Below are 19,226 nucleotides of genomic sequence, written 5' to 3'. Positions count from 1 at the left end.
TATATGGCAATGCGCTTCACGCAGATCTCTGGTTTCTCCACAGCTTCAAGAGCAAGCAGCAAACAGCAGCTCCGCAGAGAGCGTTATTGTGGAGAAAAAGAAGACGGGGGACTCTGATCAAGAGGCGCCAAGTGATCAAGATGGGCCAAAAGACTGCAATGGCCGCGTCATCCCACGCCTGGTGCTGGACCGCTCAGCCACAATAGACGAGGTGTGTCGCCTGCACAGGAGGAATAATAATAATAATAACGATAATAATAATAATAATAATTTTTATTTATACCCCGCCCTCCCCAGCCAAGGCCGGGCTCAGGGCGGCTAACAAGCAATAATAAAAACAAGTTAAATGAATGCAACTTAAAAATGAGATTAAAATATAGCATTAAAATATTGAAACATTAAAATATTAAAATGCAGCCTCATCACAGGAGGAGAAAGGAAAAAGAAAGAGGGGGAGGGAATCAAATTGGCTCCAAGCCAAAAGGCCAGGCGGAACAACTCTGTCTTTCTGATTTCTTTCCCTGCGGAAAGAAATCAGATCCTGCAGGGCCCTGGTCTCATGAGGCAGAGCGTTCCACCAGGCCGGAGCCGGAATAGAAGGGTCCTTGTACAAGGGCAAAGAGACGAGGGCATTCCCCATCCTTCCTAATGCTCCCTGGAAAGGCCTGGAGGGTGGGCAACACAAGAACAGGCCTTTTGTGCAATGGATCCCCGTTTGTGGGGTGCTCTCCCACCAACAGTTCACCTGGCACCTTCATTATATACGTATTTTTCGCTGCATAAGACTCACCGTTTTCCTCCTAAAGAGTAAGGGGAAATGTCTGTGCGTGTTATGAAGCGAATGCTGCGCAGAGGAGGGACGGATGGGAGCCATGGCTCCCGTCCTTCCCTTCTCCGCAGGTCGCTTTAAAGCAGCAAAGTGGGACAGGAGCCGCTTACACGGGTGTAAAGCAAAGACAGCGGGAGCCGTGTAATCCCTCCGCCCCCGCCCTCGACCGCCGCATTGGGATGGGTGGGCGTGTGCGCGCCACCCCCTTGGGACAACGCTCGCATGGGCGACGTCCCACGTCCCCACAGGCGACGTGCTGCCACGCAAGACCCTCCCTCCGCCACTGGTCTTGCCGGGACAGTAGTGCCTTCCTTTGCACAAGTGTGAAATTTGAAGGGTGGCTGTGATTTGGTCCTTGTGTTGTGTACAAAGGTGTGAATTAGGTAGGTTTGACTTTAAATGGGAATTGAATCAGATTCCTCCCTCATTCCTCCCTCATATGAAAGCCCCCAGAGCTCTCTGCAATGAACAAAATGGAAGGAAGCCCCACTTCTGTTGGCTTTATAAAATTAATTGTGTAGGGCCAAACCATACAATCCTTAGATCTAAGGGACTCAATGTGGGAAGCTCATATATTTTCATTGCCTGCCCCCCTTACTAGAGGATAAAGTCTCTCTCCGTTTGTTAATGACAATTAATGCCACTGTTGACTGCTGTTCACTTTACATGGTTGAAATATTATTCTGATATACCGGCAGTTTATTAAATATTTAGTACAACATTTGATTCAGAATATTTTTTCCCTTGTTTTCCTCCTCTAAAAACTAGGTGCACCTTTTGGTCAGGTGAGTCTTATGGAGCGAAAAATACGGTATTTTGGGTACCAGATGAAAACGTTCCTCTTCAACTTGGTCTTTGGCTTACTGATATTCTACAGGCTTTTAAATGTGTTTTTTTTGGGGGGGGTTATTGTTTCATTGTTTTTGTTTGAACTATTCACCGTATTTTTCGCTCTATAGGACGCACCGCACCATAGGACGCACCGGACCATAGGAGGGGGAAAAAATTCTCCCCCTCTCTAGGCAGCGCCCCTTCGGCGAAGCAGTAGGAGAAACCGAGCCCCTTCCATTTCTCCTCCCGCTTCGCTGAAGGGGCGCTGTGCAGAGAGGGAAAACTGTGCAGTGCCTCTCCAGCGAAGTGAAACTTGGAGAGCATGATGGATTGGTGTGCACTGACCCCTCTCGCTCTCCAGGCTTCAGGCAGCTATCTGCAAGCCTTCGGAGCACGGCGGGAACTCCTGCCGCGCTCCGAAGGCTTGCGGATAGCTGCCTGAAGCCCCCGGAGAGCAGTGGGAGTTCCTGCTGCGCTTTGGGGGCTTCAGGCGGCTTTAGCGAAAGCAAAGCGATGCCTCCGGAGCACGGGGGGAGCTCTCCCTCTGCGCTTCGGAGGCTTCGCATTGCTATTGCTGAAGCCAAGGAGCCTGCATTCGCTCCATAAGACACACACACATTTCCCCTTAATTTTTGGAGGGGGGAAAGTGTGTCTTATAGAGCGAAAAATACAGCTTTTGTGCTTTTACCTTGTACTTTTATCTCGTGAACCTCCCTGAGATCTTGTGAAAGGAGAATGGGAGAAGAAATTACAAGAGATGGGTGGAAAAACTTTGAGAGGCATTTGGAGGTGGGAAGGGAAAATATGAAAGAAAAATGCCTCTGGATGAGCACAATCTGCCCAAAAATGTGGGTGTTGCGCCATGATACGTCCAAAGTAAATGTGTGTACCTAGCTTGAGAAAAACTGCTATGGAACTCCTTGCCACAAGGCAAACATGTGACAAGGAATTTAGCAATTTCCAAAAATAGGTTAGATATCCGTAGAAAGCGATCCCAGTAATCGCCCATTGATTTTGCCAAGCTCTGACACTGCGTTCCACCAATTTTTTGAGTGGCTTGTGGGCCTCCGTCATTTTCAGCTGTCGCAAGTGGGACCTGGAGGCAGAAGGTGTGAGATACCCTGTGCTAAATCATCCTTGTTTCCCTGTTGCAGTCAGATACAGCGGAGGAGCATGAGAAGTCTGACCACAACCACCTCCAAGTAGGAAACCAAGAAGGGACAGGCATGAATAAACGTGCAGAAAGTGCTCTCAGCATAGTCTCCAACACACTGGAAGGTAAATTCCGCTATGACTTTGGGTAGAGCTGGATTGTTTCTGGCATTTCTGAAGGAGCGTCTCCACCCCCATCGTTCTACCTGAGGTCCATCTCCAAGGGCCTTCTGGCAGTTCCCTCATTGCGAGAAGCCAAGTTACAGGGAACCAGGCAGAGGGCCTGCTCGGTAGTGGCGCCCTCCCTGTGGAACACCCTCCCACCAGATGTCAAAGAGAACAACAACTATCAGGCTTTTAGAAGACATCTGAAGGCAGCCTTGTTTCGGGAAGCTTTTAATGTTTGATGTATTATAGTATTTTAATATTCTTTTGGAAGCCACCCAGAGTGGCTGGGGAAGCCCAGCCAGATGGGCGGGGTATAAATAAATTATTATTATTATTAGTATTATTATTATTATTATTATTATTATTATTATTATTATTATTATTAGGAAAAACAACGACAAAGATCATTGCATATTATAATGATCATTTTTATCATTATATCATTTTTAATACTGTGAATTGTTGTGAACTAAGCAAGAACAGGGATTGCATAAGCCGTTAAATAAATACAAATTACCGTATTATTCCATATATAAGACTGGTTTTTCCCCTAAAAAATAAAGTCAAAAGTTTGGGGGTGTCTTATACACGGATACATCTCCTCCCATTTTCTTAAATTCCTTGTTGATTTTTTGCTTTCAGAACTGGAAGAGGCGCACCAGAAATGTCCGCCGTGGTGGTACAAGTTTGCCCACGCGGTCCTCGTGTGGAATTGCTGCCCACTCTGGGTGAAGATGAAGAACATAATCAAGCTCATTGTCATGGACCCTTTTGTTGATCTGGGGATCACCATCTGCATTGTCCTCAACACCGTCTTCATGGCCATGGAACACTACCCCATGACAGACGCATTCAACGATGTTTTGAATGTGGGGAACCTGGTAGGAGAACCACAAGCCCTCTGTGTGATAGATAGATAGATAGATAGATAGATAGATAGATAGATAGGTAGATAGGTAGATAGATAGATTTATTAAGTTTTCTGTTTTACAATTTAAAATACTCAATTTACATCCTTAAGACATCAGTGACTTCCCTCCTGCTCCTCTTTCCATGGTTCATTTTACATATCATAAATCCCTGCGTATTTTACAAAAACTATAGCATTCAGTATTCCATTATCGCATCCATCAAAACTTGTTTACACTGTCGAATTTATCTTAATGCTGCCAGTGTTTTCAACTGTACACAATTATTTCCCATATATTCCGTAAACATTTTCCACTCTTCTTTAAACGTACGTTCTTCTTGTTCTCTGGTTCTATATGTTAAGTCTGTAAGTTGTGCATATTCTGTCAGATTAAGTTGCCATTCTTCTTTTGTTGAGACCTCGCTCGTTTTCCATTTTTGGGTTAACAAAACATGGGCCGCAGTAGTGGCATGCATAAATAGCCTTTTTTGACACCTTGGAATTTCAGTCTGAATTATCCCCATCAGAAAGGACTCTGGGGTTTTTCGGGGGGGGGGAGCGGGTGGCTCTGTGGTCTAAACCACAGAGCCTAGGGCTTGCTGATCAGAAGGTCGGCGGTTCGAATCCCCGCGATGGGGTGAGCTCCCGTTGCTCAGTCCCTGCTCCTGCCAATCTAGCAGTTCAAAAGCACGCCAGTGCAAGTAGATAAATAGGTACCGCTCCGGCAGGAAGGTAAACGGCATTTCCGTGCACTCTGGTTTCCGTCACGGTGTCCCATTGCGCCAGAAGTGGTTTAGTCCTGCTGGCCACATGACCCGGAAAGCTGTCTGTGGACAAACGTCAATATATAGGTACCGTTCCGGCGGGAAGGTAAACGGCGTTTCCGTGCGCTGCTCTGGTTCGCCAGAAGCGGCTTAGTCATGCTGGCCACATGACCCGGAAGCTGTACGCCGGCTCCCTCGGCCAATAAAGCGAGATGAGCACCACAACCCCAGAGTCGTCCGCGACTATCTGTCAGGGGTCCCTTTACCTTTACCTTTATACTTTTAAACATTTTTTTCAATTCATTATGGAACATTTCCCAATCACAAGCCCTCTGTTCTTCATTCTGTAACTTGATGCCAGCTAGCTTCAGTAGATGACCCTGATGCGCTGTGGCTTGAGAGAGAGACAGAGTCCAAATGAGGGTCCTTGCTGCCCTACTCATAATTTGACAACTTACATCATATCGTTTTTGCCCAGCAATTATTCCCCCTAAAGCTCAACAAATCCAACTTTTTTCAGTCCACAAAGTTTTAATCGGGCTGAGCGATAGGTGCCACTCTGTACCATTTCTGGGTAATAAAATGAAGGGGGCATTTTACAGGGGGAGGCCTGTTCTGCCCCCTCACCAAAGCCCAATAAGTAATGCAACAAGTTGACAGTGTTTCTGTTACGGTGGCCGTCAAATGTCCTCTCCCAATTCATTGAAATCAGTTGCTGAATTTTGGAGCCCACTCCCTCCTGGCTCAACTTTGAACTGAAACTTCCTTGCTGAGAACCGTCATCTGTCTGTTTCATCCCCAGTATAAAGAGTAAAATAAATATTGAAACATTCAATATGTTAACACGGGGGTAGGGAGCCTATGGACCTCCAAATATTTGTTGGACTACAGTTCCCATCATCCCTGACCATTGGCAATGTTGGCTGGGTTTAATAGAATCTGGAGGGCAGCAGGTTCCCATCCCTGCATTAACAGCACAGTTCTACTCAGAAGTAAGTCCCACTGAGTTCCCACTGAGTTCTTAACTGCCAGGTGGTAACTTCAGACTAGTTAATATTTAGGGGCTTCCTGTTTTGCACTAAAGCCCTCTGATAACTCTTGGCATACAATCCCCCACTGTGTTTCTAGACCTGGGCCTGCAGCCAGCTTCTTCTTTTTTTTTTTTTAAATATTTTATTAAGGATTTTATTGTTTTACAGAAGTGTAGTGCCTCATATATATTTTTCCCCATGTAACATTTTTACAAATCCGTTTCATTTGTTGAGGCATTAGGGGGAGAAGAAAATAAAAATAAAAATAAAAAAGGAGAGAAAAAAGAGAGGGGGGTGGAGAGAGGGAAGATGGATAAGGGTGGGATTGGCGGTGTTTCTAACAGCTCGTAGGAAACACAGTGGGCATGTTTTGTCCTATTAATCCCCTTGTATTTCCTTGACGAAACCCAACCCCAGGCAAGCGTGCTGGTTTCTGGGGCATTTGCCAGGTCCCAGATAGGCTGCCAAGTTATTAATGCTCTGCCAACACTGGAAGGTAGAATCCAGACACAATAATCTTGATATTATTAACGCAGTGCCATTGATGCACATGACAGGTCATCGGGTAGCGCAAGCGAAAGGCAGGTCCCTAATATGAGTGTTAAAAAAGACAACAATGGACAGAAGGGGAAAGGAAGAAAGACTTAGGTAAGGAGGTTGAGGGCTCATTCACACCTAGACAGCATGGGTCCAAGCTATTTTCCGCTCCTCCCGTGAGCTTTTGCCCTTCCCCTGCCACGTTCCCCTGGAAAACCCGCTCTTTGGTGCTAAATTGGAACAAATGGCCATCTGCGGAAAACCCACATGCTGTCTGCTGCAATTCAGCGCTAAACCGCAGGTTTCCCCAAAGGAAAGCGTTGGGGCAAACAAAAATATGGATGAGCCTTCAGAGGATGAATATGCACAGGTGCAGTTGTATATATATTTCGGGTAAGCCTCTGTAGGGTATGAGAACTAATGGGATTAGGATGAAAGCTTCTCGGAAAAAATAGTGATGAATTAGCAGAATCAAGGAAGCTATTGTGGAATTAACAAAGAGACACTCTGACACCATGTGGAGTTAGCAGGGAGCCTGCCCTGTTGGGATGAAAGCGAAAGCTAGTCGGTTTAGGTCCTTGCCCAATTACCACCTCATCTCCTTGGTGTTTGTGCAACTAATACCCACATCAATAAAGCACAAAGAAATTCACTCTTGTCCAAGCAAGGCGAATAATAATAATAATAATAATAATTTATTATTTATACCCCGCCCATCTGGCTGGGCTTCCCCAGCCACTCTGGGCGGCTTCCAAAAGAATATTAAAATACTATAATACATCAAACATTAAAAGCTTCCCGAAACAGGGCTGCCTTCAGATGTCTTCTAAAAGCCTGGTAGTCGTTGTTCTCTTTGACATCTGGTGGGAGGGTGTTCCACAGGGAAGGCGCCACTACTGAGAAGGCCCTCTGCCTGGTTCCCTGTAACTTGGCCTCTCGCAGTGAGGGAACCGCCAGAAGGCCCTTGGTGCTGGACCTCAGTGTCCGGGTAGAACGATGGGGGTGGAGACGCTCCTTCAGATATACTGGACCAAGGCCGTTTAGGGCTTTAAAGGTCAGCACCAACACTTTGAATTGTGCTCGGAAACGTACTGGGAGCCAATGTAGGTCTTTCAAGACCGGTGTTATGTGGTCTCTGCGGCCGCTCCCAGTCACAAAGAGGAACACATAAATTTTGATGTTTATAAGGTAAAATCGGGTTTTATAATGAATTAAATATATAAAGGTTAAAAAATTGGGGATAAGAACTTGTCGAACTAACAATCTGAATTGGAATATAAGAAGGGGAGGTGTGGGGAAGTCAGGGAAATATGTTATTGAAAATAAGGACTACAAACTGTATATGTTTTTAATTTTTCTTTTTCTTTTTTTTCTTTTTGGCTTTTTAATGTAATAAAATGGAAAATCTTTAATAAATATCTATTTAAAAAAAGAATAAAGAGGAACACAAACTCTGGCAAAAGGAATATGTTAGCTGACAAATAAAAGAGGCAAGAATGTAATTTGAGAACATCTTTGCTAAAAGGTTTAGGATAGGCAACAACAACAAATATTTAAATATTGTCGGTAGCAGTTCCCTGGAAATTGTCGGCAGAAATAGCAGAAGGCATGCTAAAGGAAGTGAGGGAAAGTGCAAAGAGGCTGAATCAATTCTCTGCTTCTGTTTCAATCTGTGGGAAACGTGGAGCAAATGTCTGAGCTTCTCAGGGTCATCTATCATTGGTGCAATAGCCCTACATTCATTGGACATAAATTGTGGAAAGGAACATATTTGTAGCTAGAAGAGCAGCAAACATATAGCCTCGTGTTCCCTCCGTCATTCTTCATGCAAGGGAGAGTATTTCTTCGTCTTTTTTCAAAGAACAAACACTACTCCAACACGGTTGAATATGATAAATGCTGTAACCAAATACTGGGAGAAATATAATGTGAATTGCTTGTTGACACACAAAGGGTGCTTGCTTCCCTCACCTCACCCTTGTTAGAGTGCTAGCTTATACAGTGCTACCTCAGAAGTCGGAAGGAATCCGTTCCGGAAGTCCGTTCGACTTCCAAAACGTTCGGAAACCAAGGCGCGGCTTCCGGTTGGCTGCAGGAAGCTCCTGCAGCCAATCGGAAGCTGCAGAAGCCATGTCAGATGTTCGGGTTCCAAAGAATGCTCAAAAACCAGAACAATCAATTCTGGTTTTTGATTGGGAACCGAAACGTTCGACTCCCAAGGCGTTTGAAAACCAAGGTACGACTGTACTTGTGACCTGAGCTCAGGGTTGGGTGGCCCTGACATCACTCACCCAGGTTGCCAGCAGGATCCAAGATCCCAAAGGCACTGCCCAGCACGTGGGCTGCTTGGTTCATGATCAGACTTACTGCCATACCAACCCATCTCATCTTCCACAAGCCCCAAAGTTGTGGCCTAGTTTAAACCTTTTAAAAAAAAATATTCAAAATTAAAACAAAACATATTATCCAGAAACATATCATCCTTATTCCCCCCCCCATTTTTCCTCCCTCCCCCCACCCACCCACCCCCACAAAACCCACCCACCCCCACCTCCTGGCTTCCCTCAGTTCCAGTCTTTGATTTCCCTCAGAATGCTGTTTCCTGCATGTTACAAAGTTGTATACTATTTAGCTGATTATTATCAAGAAAAAGTTTGTGAATGTTTATTCAAAGCCAGCCAAGGAGTCCGGTTCGCTTTGTTGCGTCTTCAAATACTTTGTAAAGGGTTCCCATTCATCTTTAAAGTCACAGTTATCCTGGTCCCGTAGCTTGTATGTCAGTTTTGCCAGTTCTGCATAGTCCATCAATTTTACTTGCCATGATTCTTTAGTTGGGGTTTCTTCAGTCTTCCATCCTTGCGCTATTAGAACTCTCGCGGTCGTTGTCGCATACATGAAGACTGTTTGGCTTTCTTTTCTCCTCTGCCCCTTATCCGTGGAACAGCTGACTTGGCCCGCCTCTCACCGTGTCCTCTTTCTCACGGCACTTCCCCGCAGGTCTTCACAGGGATATTCACTGCAGAGATGGTGCTGAAGCTGATTGCTCTGGACCCCTACGATTACTTCCAGGTTGGGTGGAACATCTTTGACAGCATCATCGTCACTCTCAGCTTGGTTGAGCTCGGCCTCGCCAACGTCCAGGGCCTGTCTGTGCTACGCTCCTTCCGTCTGGTAGGTGACTTTGTTATGTCATCCTGTGTCCCTGCGGCTTCTTTCTGAAGCAGGGCCAATATTTTCCTCCCGCCCCGGGCAGAGCGGGGGCGAGGCGTCCCTGTGCTATTTTGGAAGGTGCCACAAGCCAGCTCGCCAGCGCTTGCGCAGAAAACTGACCAGTGCCAGAGACAGCCTCACAGGCTGAAATGTCTGTGCTGAGTGCCTGTTGATTTGTTCCTGGTTGCCTTATCCACCTTTAAGGTAGAGCAGGCTTCCTCAACCTCAGCCCTCCAGATGTTTTGAGACTACAGTTCCCATCATCCCTGACCGCTGGTCCTGCTAGGTAGGGATCATGGGAGTTGTAGGCCAAAAACATCTGGAGGGCCAAGGTTGAGGAAACCTAGAGCGACTCTACCAAGACACTGGTGATGTTGACAAGGAAGCATGTGCCATTGCAGCCATCAGGGCTAACTAGTCTACTATTTGCTGTGCAAATTTGGCCTTGCAAGAATATCAACTGTATTTTGTCCAGAGAATAGCCAGTTTCTAATCCTTTGGGTTTTACAGCATGGGTTTGTGTGTGTGCATATCCTCCAATGAAAATAGGGACGACCTATTCAATAACAATAACAACAACAACAGCAACAACAACAACATTACAATAATATTACTATTTTTTCGTTATTTTATGATTTTTATTAAATTTTCTGTTTTACTATTTTGAATGCTCATTTAAACATCCTTAAAATATCAGAGACTTCTTCTCTTTCCACGGTTCATTTTGCATATCATAAATCCCTGCGTATTTTACATAAACCATTCAGTATTCCGTTATGACATCCATCAAAACTTATTTACGCTGTTGAATTTATCTTAATGCTGCCAACTTTTTCAAGTGAACACAATTTACCCCCATATATTCAATAAACATTTTCCAATCTTCTCTGTTTGTTCTTCTTGTGCATATTCCACCCAGTCAGATGGGAGGGTTTAAATAGTAATATTATATATGCACAGTAATATTACTATTTAAACCCTCCCATCTGACTGGGTTGCCCCAGCCTTTCTGGGCAGCTTCCAACAGATATAAAAACATAATATAACATTAAACATTTTTAAAAATCCCCCTAGAGGGCTGCCTTCAGATGGATTGAGGTTGGATAACTCTATACCCTCCAACATTTCTCTGATAGAGACATCCTGCCACACCCTCCAACATTTCTCTAATGAAAATAGGGATGTCCTAAGGAAAAGCAGGACATTCCTGGATCAAATCAGAAACTGGGATGGCATCTGTAAATCCAGGAGAGTCCCTGGAAAATAGGGACACTTGGAGGCTATAGAACTAGATCTTGACATCCCACAACCCCAGCGTTAGAAACTGAGATATGAAAGCTAGGATCTAAATGGTCCCTTAAACCTAGGTTATGAGCGCAACAACGGAAAGCCTAGGTGCGAAAGCCAGAGCCTACAGGCTATAAAGCCTACCTTAGCTATAAAGAGGAGTAGAAATGTTACGTCTGCTAGGTGAGGTTCAAGTATCTATAAGGCTGTGGCTGAAGCACTCCAAGTCTGGAGGGTGGGAACAGGCTTTCAGTACAACAACTTGCAGATGATCAGCTCTAGATCTCCGTTAAGTTACCTCGGGTTAAGTACTTAATTCGTTCCGGAGGTCCGTTCTTAACCTGAAACTGTTCTTAACCTGAAGCACCACTTTAGCTAATGGGGCCTCCCACTGCCGCTGCGCTGCTGCCACGCAGTTTCTGTTCTCATCCTGAAGCAAAGTACTTAACCCGAGGTACTATTTCTGGGTTAGCAGAGTCTTTAACCTGAAGCGTCTGTAACCTGAAGCATATGTAACCCGAGGTACCACTGTATGTCCTAAGCATTAAGGCAAGGATTGGGAAACTGTGGCCCTCTAGATGTTGTTGGACGGCAGCTCCCATCGTCTATGGCAGCCTTTCTCAACCTGTGGGTCCCCAGAGGTTGTTGAACTACAACTCCCATCATCCCTAGCCAGCAAGGCCAGAGCTCAGGGATGATGGGCGTTGTAGTCCAACAACATCTGGGGACCCACAGGTTGAGAACCACTGGTCTATGGTCATTGATGGGGCTGATGGGAGTTGGATTCCCAACATGTGTGGGTCCACAGGTCCTGAATTCCTGCACTGGTGCCTGCATCTTGTGTCTAGCAGCTGAGATTTCCAGGGGCTAAGCAGGATTCCTCTTGCTTCCGCAGATGAGAGTCTTCAAGCTCGCCAAATCCTGGCCAACGCTCAACATGCTGATCAAGATCATTGGCAACTCGGTGGGTGCCCTGGGCAACCTCACCCTCGTGCTGGCCATCATCGTTTTCATCTTCGCCGTGGTGGGGATGCAGCTGTTCGGGAAGAGCTACACGGAGTGCGTCTGCAAGATCAGCAGCGACTGCACGCTGCCGCGCTGGCACATGCACGACTTTTTCCACTCCTTCCTGATCGTCTTCCGCATCCTCTGCGGGGAGTGGATCGAGACCATGTGGGACTGCATGGAAGTGGCAGGGCAGACCTTGTGCCTCATTGTCTTCATGATGGTCATGGTCATTGGGAACCTGGTGGTGAGTAGTAACTAGGAAATAATAACGATACAATAATCTTTATTGTCCTTGTCCCATACAGAACAACAAAATTGAAAAAATCTACATCAGACATTCAAAAACCAACAAGCCTGCTATCCCAGCCATCCCAACCTGGCTAGCCCCCTAAAAACTCTGATCCCTTATTTTTAAATACAATATACTCCCATAGAGACTCCTTAAAGGTAAAGGTAACGGGACCCCTGACCATTAGGTCCAGTCATGGCCGACTCTGGGGTTGCGGCGCTCATCTCGCTTTACTGGCCGAGGGAGCCGTTTACCACCCCGCCGGAGCGGTACCTATTTATCTACTTGCACTTTGAGATGCTTTCAAACTGCTAGGTTGGCAGGAGCTGGGACCGAGCAATGGGAGCTCACCCCATCGCGGGGATTTGAACCGCCGATCTTCTGATCGGCAAGTCCTAGGCTCTGTGGTTTAACCCACAGCGCCACCCACATCCCAGAGACTCCTTACACTATGTTTAAAACCAAAATCGCATTTGGATAGAAACTGTTTCTCAGCCCTAGTCTTTATAACCCTGTTTTTCTTAAATAATCCATTTTTACCTTAATTTGTAGTACTTTACAAGCGTTACTCAAATCCTGCCAAAGTTTTTAGTTGTTTACAGTGTTCTCTTAAATACATTGTGAATTTTCCCCATTCCTTCTTAAAGTTTTTCTCTTCCTGGTTTCTGATTTTCCCTGTCATTTTCGCCATTTCGGCATCGTCCATCATCTTCATCAACCATTCATCTCTGGTCAGGACTTTATCTTCTTTCCATCTCTGGGCCAGTGGTATCCATGCTGCTGTCGTTGCATACATAAATGATCATTTCTGCTCCTTTGGTATCTCTGCACCTAAAATTCCTAATAAAATAGCCTCTGGTTTTTCCACAAACATTATTTTAAACATTTCTTTCAACTCATTGTACAGTGGTACCTCAGGTTAAGTACTTAATTCGTTCCGGAGGTCCGTACTTAACCTGAAACTGTTCTTAACCTGAAGCACCACTTTAGCTAATGGGGCATCCTGCTGCCGCCGTGCCGCCAGAGCACGATTTCTGTTCTCATCCTGAAGCAAAGTTCTTAACCTGAAGCACTATTTCTGGGTTAGCGGAGTCTGTAACCTGAAGCGTATGTAACCTGAGGTACCACTGTATAGCATTTCCCGGAATGCTTTTGTTATCTTGCACGTCCACCACATGTGGCAGAATGTGCCTTCTTTCTCCTTACATTTCCAACATACATTTGAAGCCGTTCTATACATATTTGCTAATTTTATAGGTGTGAAATACCACCGATACATCATTTTCATATAGTTCTCCTTCAGCGAAATGCCTACAGTTCTTAATCCGTGTTTAGGACTTAGTCCTGGTGCAGAGGCAGATTTCGGAGAACGCGACTGGTTTGCCCACACTGGGTGCTGTGCCTAGAGGGTACCGCAGTAATGACATAGATCGGAAGGCGAAAGGTGGGTGGGGACGGGACAGGACGGGATGGGACGGGACGCCAAATTTTAGTGTCATCCAAGGCACTGCTTAAATTTGAAAGCCCAAAGTCTGCTGCTGCCTCGTGTTAGTGAGAGAGTGTGGGGATGAGACCCAGCCACAAATTAAGCCCTTTTCATCAAACCCTCTGTTATGTGCTGAGTTGAATAGGATCCAAAATGCAGCAGTCTGATTGGTCCTAGAACAATAGGATCCAAAATGCAGCAGTCTGATTGGTCCTAGAACAATAGGATCCAAAATGCAGCAGTCTGATTGGTCCTAGAACAATAGGATTCAGAATGCAGCAGTCTGATTGGTCCTAGAACAATGCAGCAGTATGATTGGTCTGCAGAAGCCACCCAATCCAGCTCCAGATGGAAGTGAATACACAACCTGATTGGCCAACAGGAGAATTCCGGAATTAGCCAATCACGTGCAGCCCATTGTGTAAATAATGTATATAAAGCAAAATAAAAAACTCCTTCCAGTTATATTCCAGTTAAGGAATAAAAAATTCCTTCTTTTATTTTGACTATGGCAGACCAACACGGCTACCTATCTGTAACTGGAAGTATATAAAGCAGATACTTTGGGGAAACTTTCATTCCTCCTCACCACTATGAGCTGAATAAAGAGCATGAAATCCACTCTCAACTCTGAGTATATTTCATCCTCCCTCTCCTTGACATGGGGCTTCCTGATCAAGGAAGAATATGAGCTGGGACATAGACATCTAGACTAATATTCAAGCTGCTGCACTGCTTTCCGTCCTTTCGCTTCACAGGCCATTTCCTTCCTCTGCTCTTCAGTTGCCCTCATTTTATTTCATTCCAAGGCTAAGGCTGGGGAGGAATCCCAAACCCACCCGAAGTGTGGAAGCTTTTGTCACCCGCAGGCCACTCGCTCTCTGAATTGAGGAGCTTTGAAGGTTTCAGGAATTCCTGGCGGCTGGGCCTCCGTGGACTGACAGCTTGCTTAGGGTCCCTTAATCTTGAAGGAATTTGCTGAGAAAGTGATATGTGCAGGGGAGCCTTTCACGGTCATTGAACGGGATGACCTGGGATGAAGGATACAGCTATAGGATATAATAAAAGGGAGCACCTCTGGAAATTAAACCAGCGCAATACTAAATGGGTCGTGAGTCAGCGGCTCCTTTGCCAGGAGTAATGTGTTTATCATTAACACTGGAAGTGTATACAGTCTACCTTGGAAGTCAAACAGCTTCGTTCCCGAACGTTTTGTCTCCTGAACGCCGCCATCCCGGAAGCAGCTGTTCCGGTTTGCGAACTATTTTTGGAAGCCAACTGTTTGACGGGGCTTCCGCAGCTTTCGATTGCCTGTAGGCGCTTCCTGCAGCCAATCAGCAGCCCGCTTTAGTCTCCGAACGTTTTGGAAGTCGAATAGACTTCCAGAACGGATTACCTTTGACTTCCAAGGTACGACTGTACTTTATTTTGACCAAACAAAGTCTTCTAGAGCAAAATATACAATGGGAGGCTTAGTTTGATCAGAATCTTGTATACACTTCCAGAGTTAACGCTAAATACACTACTTCTGGTAAATGAGCCACTAAATTTGTGTCCCAGGCTTTTTAGACTTGTCTAGTGACGCGGGTGGCGCTGTGGGTTAAACCACATAGCCTAGGACTTGCCGATCAGAAGGTCAGCGGTTCGAATCCCCGTGACGAGGTGAGCTCCCGTTGCTCTGTCCCTGCTCCTGCCAACCTAGCAGTTCGAAAGCACATCAAAGTGCAAGTAGATAAATAGGTACCACTCCAGCGGGAAGGTAAACAGTGTTTCCGTGCGCTGCTCTGGTTCGCCAGAAGCGGCTTAGTCATGCTGGCCACATGACCCGGAAGCTGTACACTGGCTCCCTCGGCCAATAATAAGAGATGAGCACCACAACCCCAGAGTTGGCCACAACTGGACCTAATGGTCAGGGGTCCCTTTACCTTTACATTTTACCCATGTAGTAAAAAAAGGTAAAGGTAAAGGACCCCTGGCAGTTAAGTCCAGTTGCCAACAACTCTGGGGTTGTGGCGCTCATCTCGCTTTACTGGCCAATGGAGCCGACTTTTGTCCACAGACACTTTTTCCAGGTCATGTGGCCAGCATGACTAAGCCGCTTCTGGTGAAACCAGAGCAGCACACGGAAACGCTGTTTACTTTCCCGCTGGAGCGGTACCTCGCAGGGATTCGAGCTGCCGACCTTCTGATCGGCAAGCCCAAGAGGCTCAGTGGTTTAGACCACAGCACCACCCGCGTCTATATACTATCTGAAACCAAAGGGGCACATTGGTTGCCAGATGTGATTCCCCCCCCCCAGCTCTCCTATGCCACTAATGGAACCTTTAAGCAGTTTACATACATACCAGAAAGACCAACAGGCAAGGGAAATGGCCATGTGTGGGAACATAATAAATGTCTTCTCACTCTCTTCCAATGCGCCTTCCTCAGCAGCGGCACCACTGGTAACGCTGTCAAAGGACAGGCTAAACTATGCTGACCTGGCACAGTCCTGTTAAACTGATGAGCACGCTCCTTGTGTAATAATAAGGTGCCTCTGAGCATGTGCAGAGTGGCTCTCCACAGCATCACCAAAAAAAAAAAAAAATAGCCCTGGGTTTCTAGGTTAGCCCATACGACTTTCAGCCTGCTTTCAGCTGCCGCTCTCCCCCATTTCCGACTTTATAATATTTTTATTGTATACTGACAAGCAAACAAAGAGGGATAAAAATGTATTACATAACGTGAAGGAAATTAATTGTGTCTGTGGATACTTGGCTGCTTGGTAGTTGAGGAACAGTTTAAATTGCAATTAGCATGCATTCCTGACATTCCACACTTTTTGCTACACCAGCCTAATAATAATAATAATAATAATAATAATAATAATAATAATACTGCGCCCACCTGACTGGGTTGCCGTAGCCACTCTGGGCGGCTTCTAGCATATATAAAAACATAATAAAACATTAAATTCTTCCCTTTATGCCAGTGGTTCCCAACCTTTTTTTGGCCATGTATGCCCCACCTAAGCATCTCTAAAATCCTGATCCCCCGCCCCCCCGGTGACATATAATTCTTATTATTCAAAAAGTGAACTCCCATTCACTTGGAGGAAGCCTAAAAGACCATTCCCTGTTAATAACTCATTCTTGAATTGCTCCCCTTAAAAATCAAATTGCACCACTGTGGGGACCACAGCTATAAATAAAAACAACACCTTTGAAATGTATGGGCTACTCACCTACAAATAAAGTATTGTGTTGGTCAGTGAAAAACTCCCTGCAGGGGTAATATTTCCTACTATAGTGGTACCTCGGGTTAAGTACTTAATTTGTTCCAGAGGTCCGTTCTTAACCTGAAATTGTTCTTAACCTGAAGCACCACTTTAGCTAATGGGGCCTCCCGCTGCTCCTGTGCCGCCGGAGCCCAATTTCTGTTCTTATCCTGAAGCAAAGTTCTTAACCTGAGGTACTATTTCTGGGTTAGTGGAGTCTGTAACCTGAAGTGTATGTAACCTGAAGTGTATGTAACCCGAGGTACCACTGTATAGTCACTCCCAGAAGATACTTTTCTTTTTTTATATATAAAATTTTTATTGGTTTTTCAACATTTATATAAACACAAACAATACACAATACAAACAAACAAAGACATTTTCATCCCATCTCCCCCATTTCCAAAAACCCTCATTTTAAGAATTTTGTGGTCTGGCCTCTGCGCTCGGTATACAGTGGTACCTCAGGTTACATACGCTTCAGGTTACATATGCTTCAGGTTACAGGCTCTGCTAACCCAGAAATAGTACCTCAGGTTAAGAACTTTGCTTCAGGATGAGAACAGAAATTGTGCTCTGGCGGCGTGGCGGCAGCAGGAGGCCCCATTAGCTAAAGTGGTGCTTCAGGTTAAGAACAGTTTCAGGTTAAGAACAGACCTCCGGAACGAATTAAGTTCTTAACCTGAGGTACCACTGTATTTCTAGAGTGCCCTGAGCTGGCTACCCCCCCCCCAAGGCATCACTTCTGGCATTTCCGTTGGAGGTTTATTATGAGAGAAATGGCGGAAGTGACCGAGTGGAAAAAGCAAATGACTTGAGGAACCTTTAGGGTTACGAAGAGCAAGCCAGCGGCGCTCTTGGCTGTAACTGGCGCTTCAGAGAAGCACCCGAGAGCAGCAAGGAAACTGGAGGGGTGTATATAAAGGTCCTAGTTAAGTCATGAGGCATGAGCCATGTGCAAATAGCCACACCGACGACCTTGAATATCAGCAAAGTCCCGTCTCAAATGTGCTCCTGGCAGGGAAGAGGCACAAACACCGACAGCTGTGAGTGGGCAGGAGGAGGCTGGCTTTCCTCAGCAAACACATTCCGCTTTCTTGCTGATGTTACTGTACATCAGTACATCCCACCAGTACCCATACCCTCCAGTATTTCTCCGAAGGAAATAGGGATGTCCTATTCAGGGACGCGGACTTGTAAAAAATATTGGGGGGCCCCGGGCAAGCTCATGAATAATAAATAAGCTCATGAATATGCAAATAAAGTGGCGCCGCCTCCTCGTGAGGGAATAGGGGAGAGCGTGCTGCGCCTATTAATCAGCTCCAAAGGAAATTGGGTGGAGCTTTTGCTCGGGAGGGAGGGCAGGAGGCATGCAGCCCGACCCTGTGCATTTTGGGCTGGGGGAGGGGCGGCGATGGCGCTCTGCTGGAGGGGCGCCGGAGATTATTGGGGGGGCAGAGCCCCCCAAACGAATTTTTGAGGGGGCTCGGGCCCCCTCAAGCCCCATGGAGTCGGCGCCTATGGTCCTATTCCATAACTGTAATTTTATTATTTATACCCCGCCCACCTGATTGGGTTGCCCCAGTCTCTCTGGGCAGCTTCCAACCTATATAAAAACATAATAAAACATTAAATATTTTTTTTAAAAAAACCTTTCCCATACAGGGCTGCCTTCAAATGTCTTCCAAAGGTTACTTACCGTATCTCCATGGCTCGGGGGTCGCATAACTCTATACCCTCCAACATTCCTCTGATGAAAATAGGGACGTCCTAGGTAAAAGCGGGACATTCCAGGATCAAATCAGAAACTCGGACGGCTTCTGTAAATCTGCACTGTCCCTGGAAAATAGGGATGCAGTGGAACTTCAGTTGTCAAACTCCTCCGTTGTCGTATGTTTCGGCTCCCGGATGCCGAAAACCCAGAAGCACCGTATTTTCCGCTCTATAAGACGCACCAGACCACAAAACGCACCTAGTTTTTGGAGGAGGAAAACAAGAAAAAAAATATTCTGAATCTCAAAAGCCAGAACAGCAAGAGGGATCTCTGCGCAGTGAAAGCAGCAATCCCTCTTGCTGTTCTGGCTTCTGGGATAGCTGCGCAGCCTGCATTCGCTCCATAAGACGTGCAAACATTTCCCCGTAATTTTTAGGAGGGAAAAGGTGAGTCTTATAGAGCAAAAAATACGGTAGCTGCTCTGCTTTTTGAATGATTTTCAGAAGCTGAATGTGCTACGTGGCTTCCGTTTTGAGTTTCCCGATTGTATTGAGGCTTCCACTTTCGTTTCGGAAGTCGAACTGTCCTCTGGAATGAATTATGTTTGAAAACCAAGGTTCCACTGTACTTGGAAGGTCTGTTCTTAAAGATAAAAGGTAAAGGGGCCCCTGACCATTAGGTCTAGTCGTAACCGACTCTAGGGTTGTGGCGCTCATATCGCTTTATTGGCCAAGGGAGCCGGTGTACAGCTTCC

General features: G+C 45.9%; 1 protein-coding gene across 5 annotated transcripts in view; it reads left to right on the top strand.

Annotated features, from left to right (window-relative positions):
- The window catches only part of SCN4A (sodium voltage-gated channel alpha subunit 4), a 107,271-nt gene that overhangs the window by 52,520 nt on the left and 35,525 nt on the right, over positions 1–19,226 (top strand). For all 5 annotated transcript variants that reach the window (XM_083470421.1, XM_083470422.1, XM_083470423.1 and 2 more), the window contains 5 exons: positions 44–211; positions 2,815–2,938; positions 3,623–3,861; positions 9,220–9,393; positions 11,615–11,971. In XM_083470421.1, the coding sequence (XP_083326547.1) occupies positions 44–211; positions 2,815–2,938; positions 3,623–3,861; positions 9,220–9,393; positions 11,615–11,971 (1,062 nt within the window). The remainder of the gene's footprint in view (positions 1–43; positions 212–2,814; positions 2,939–3,622; positions 3,862–9,219; positions 9,394–11,614; positions 11,972–19,226) is intronic.

This window comes from Podarcis liolepis (genome assembly GCF_965112155.1).
Source record: "Podarcis liolepis genome assembly, chromosome: 13".
NCBI classification, from domain to species: domain Eukaryota; kingdom Metazoa; phylum Chordata; class Lepidosauria; order Squamata; family Lacertidae; genus Podarcis; species Podarcis liolepis.
Note: the sequence above shows the minus strand (reverse complement) of the source record. Positions and strands in the feature narration are given on the sequence as shown.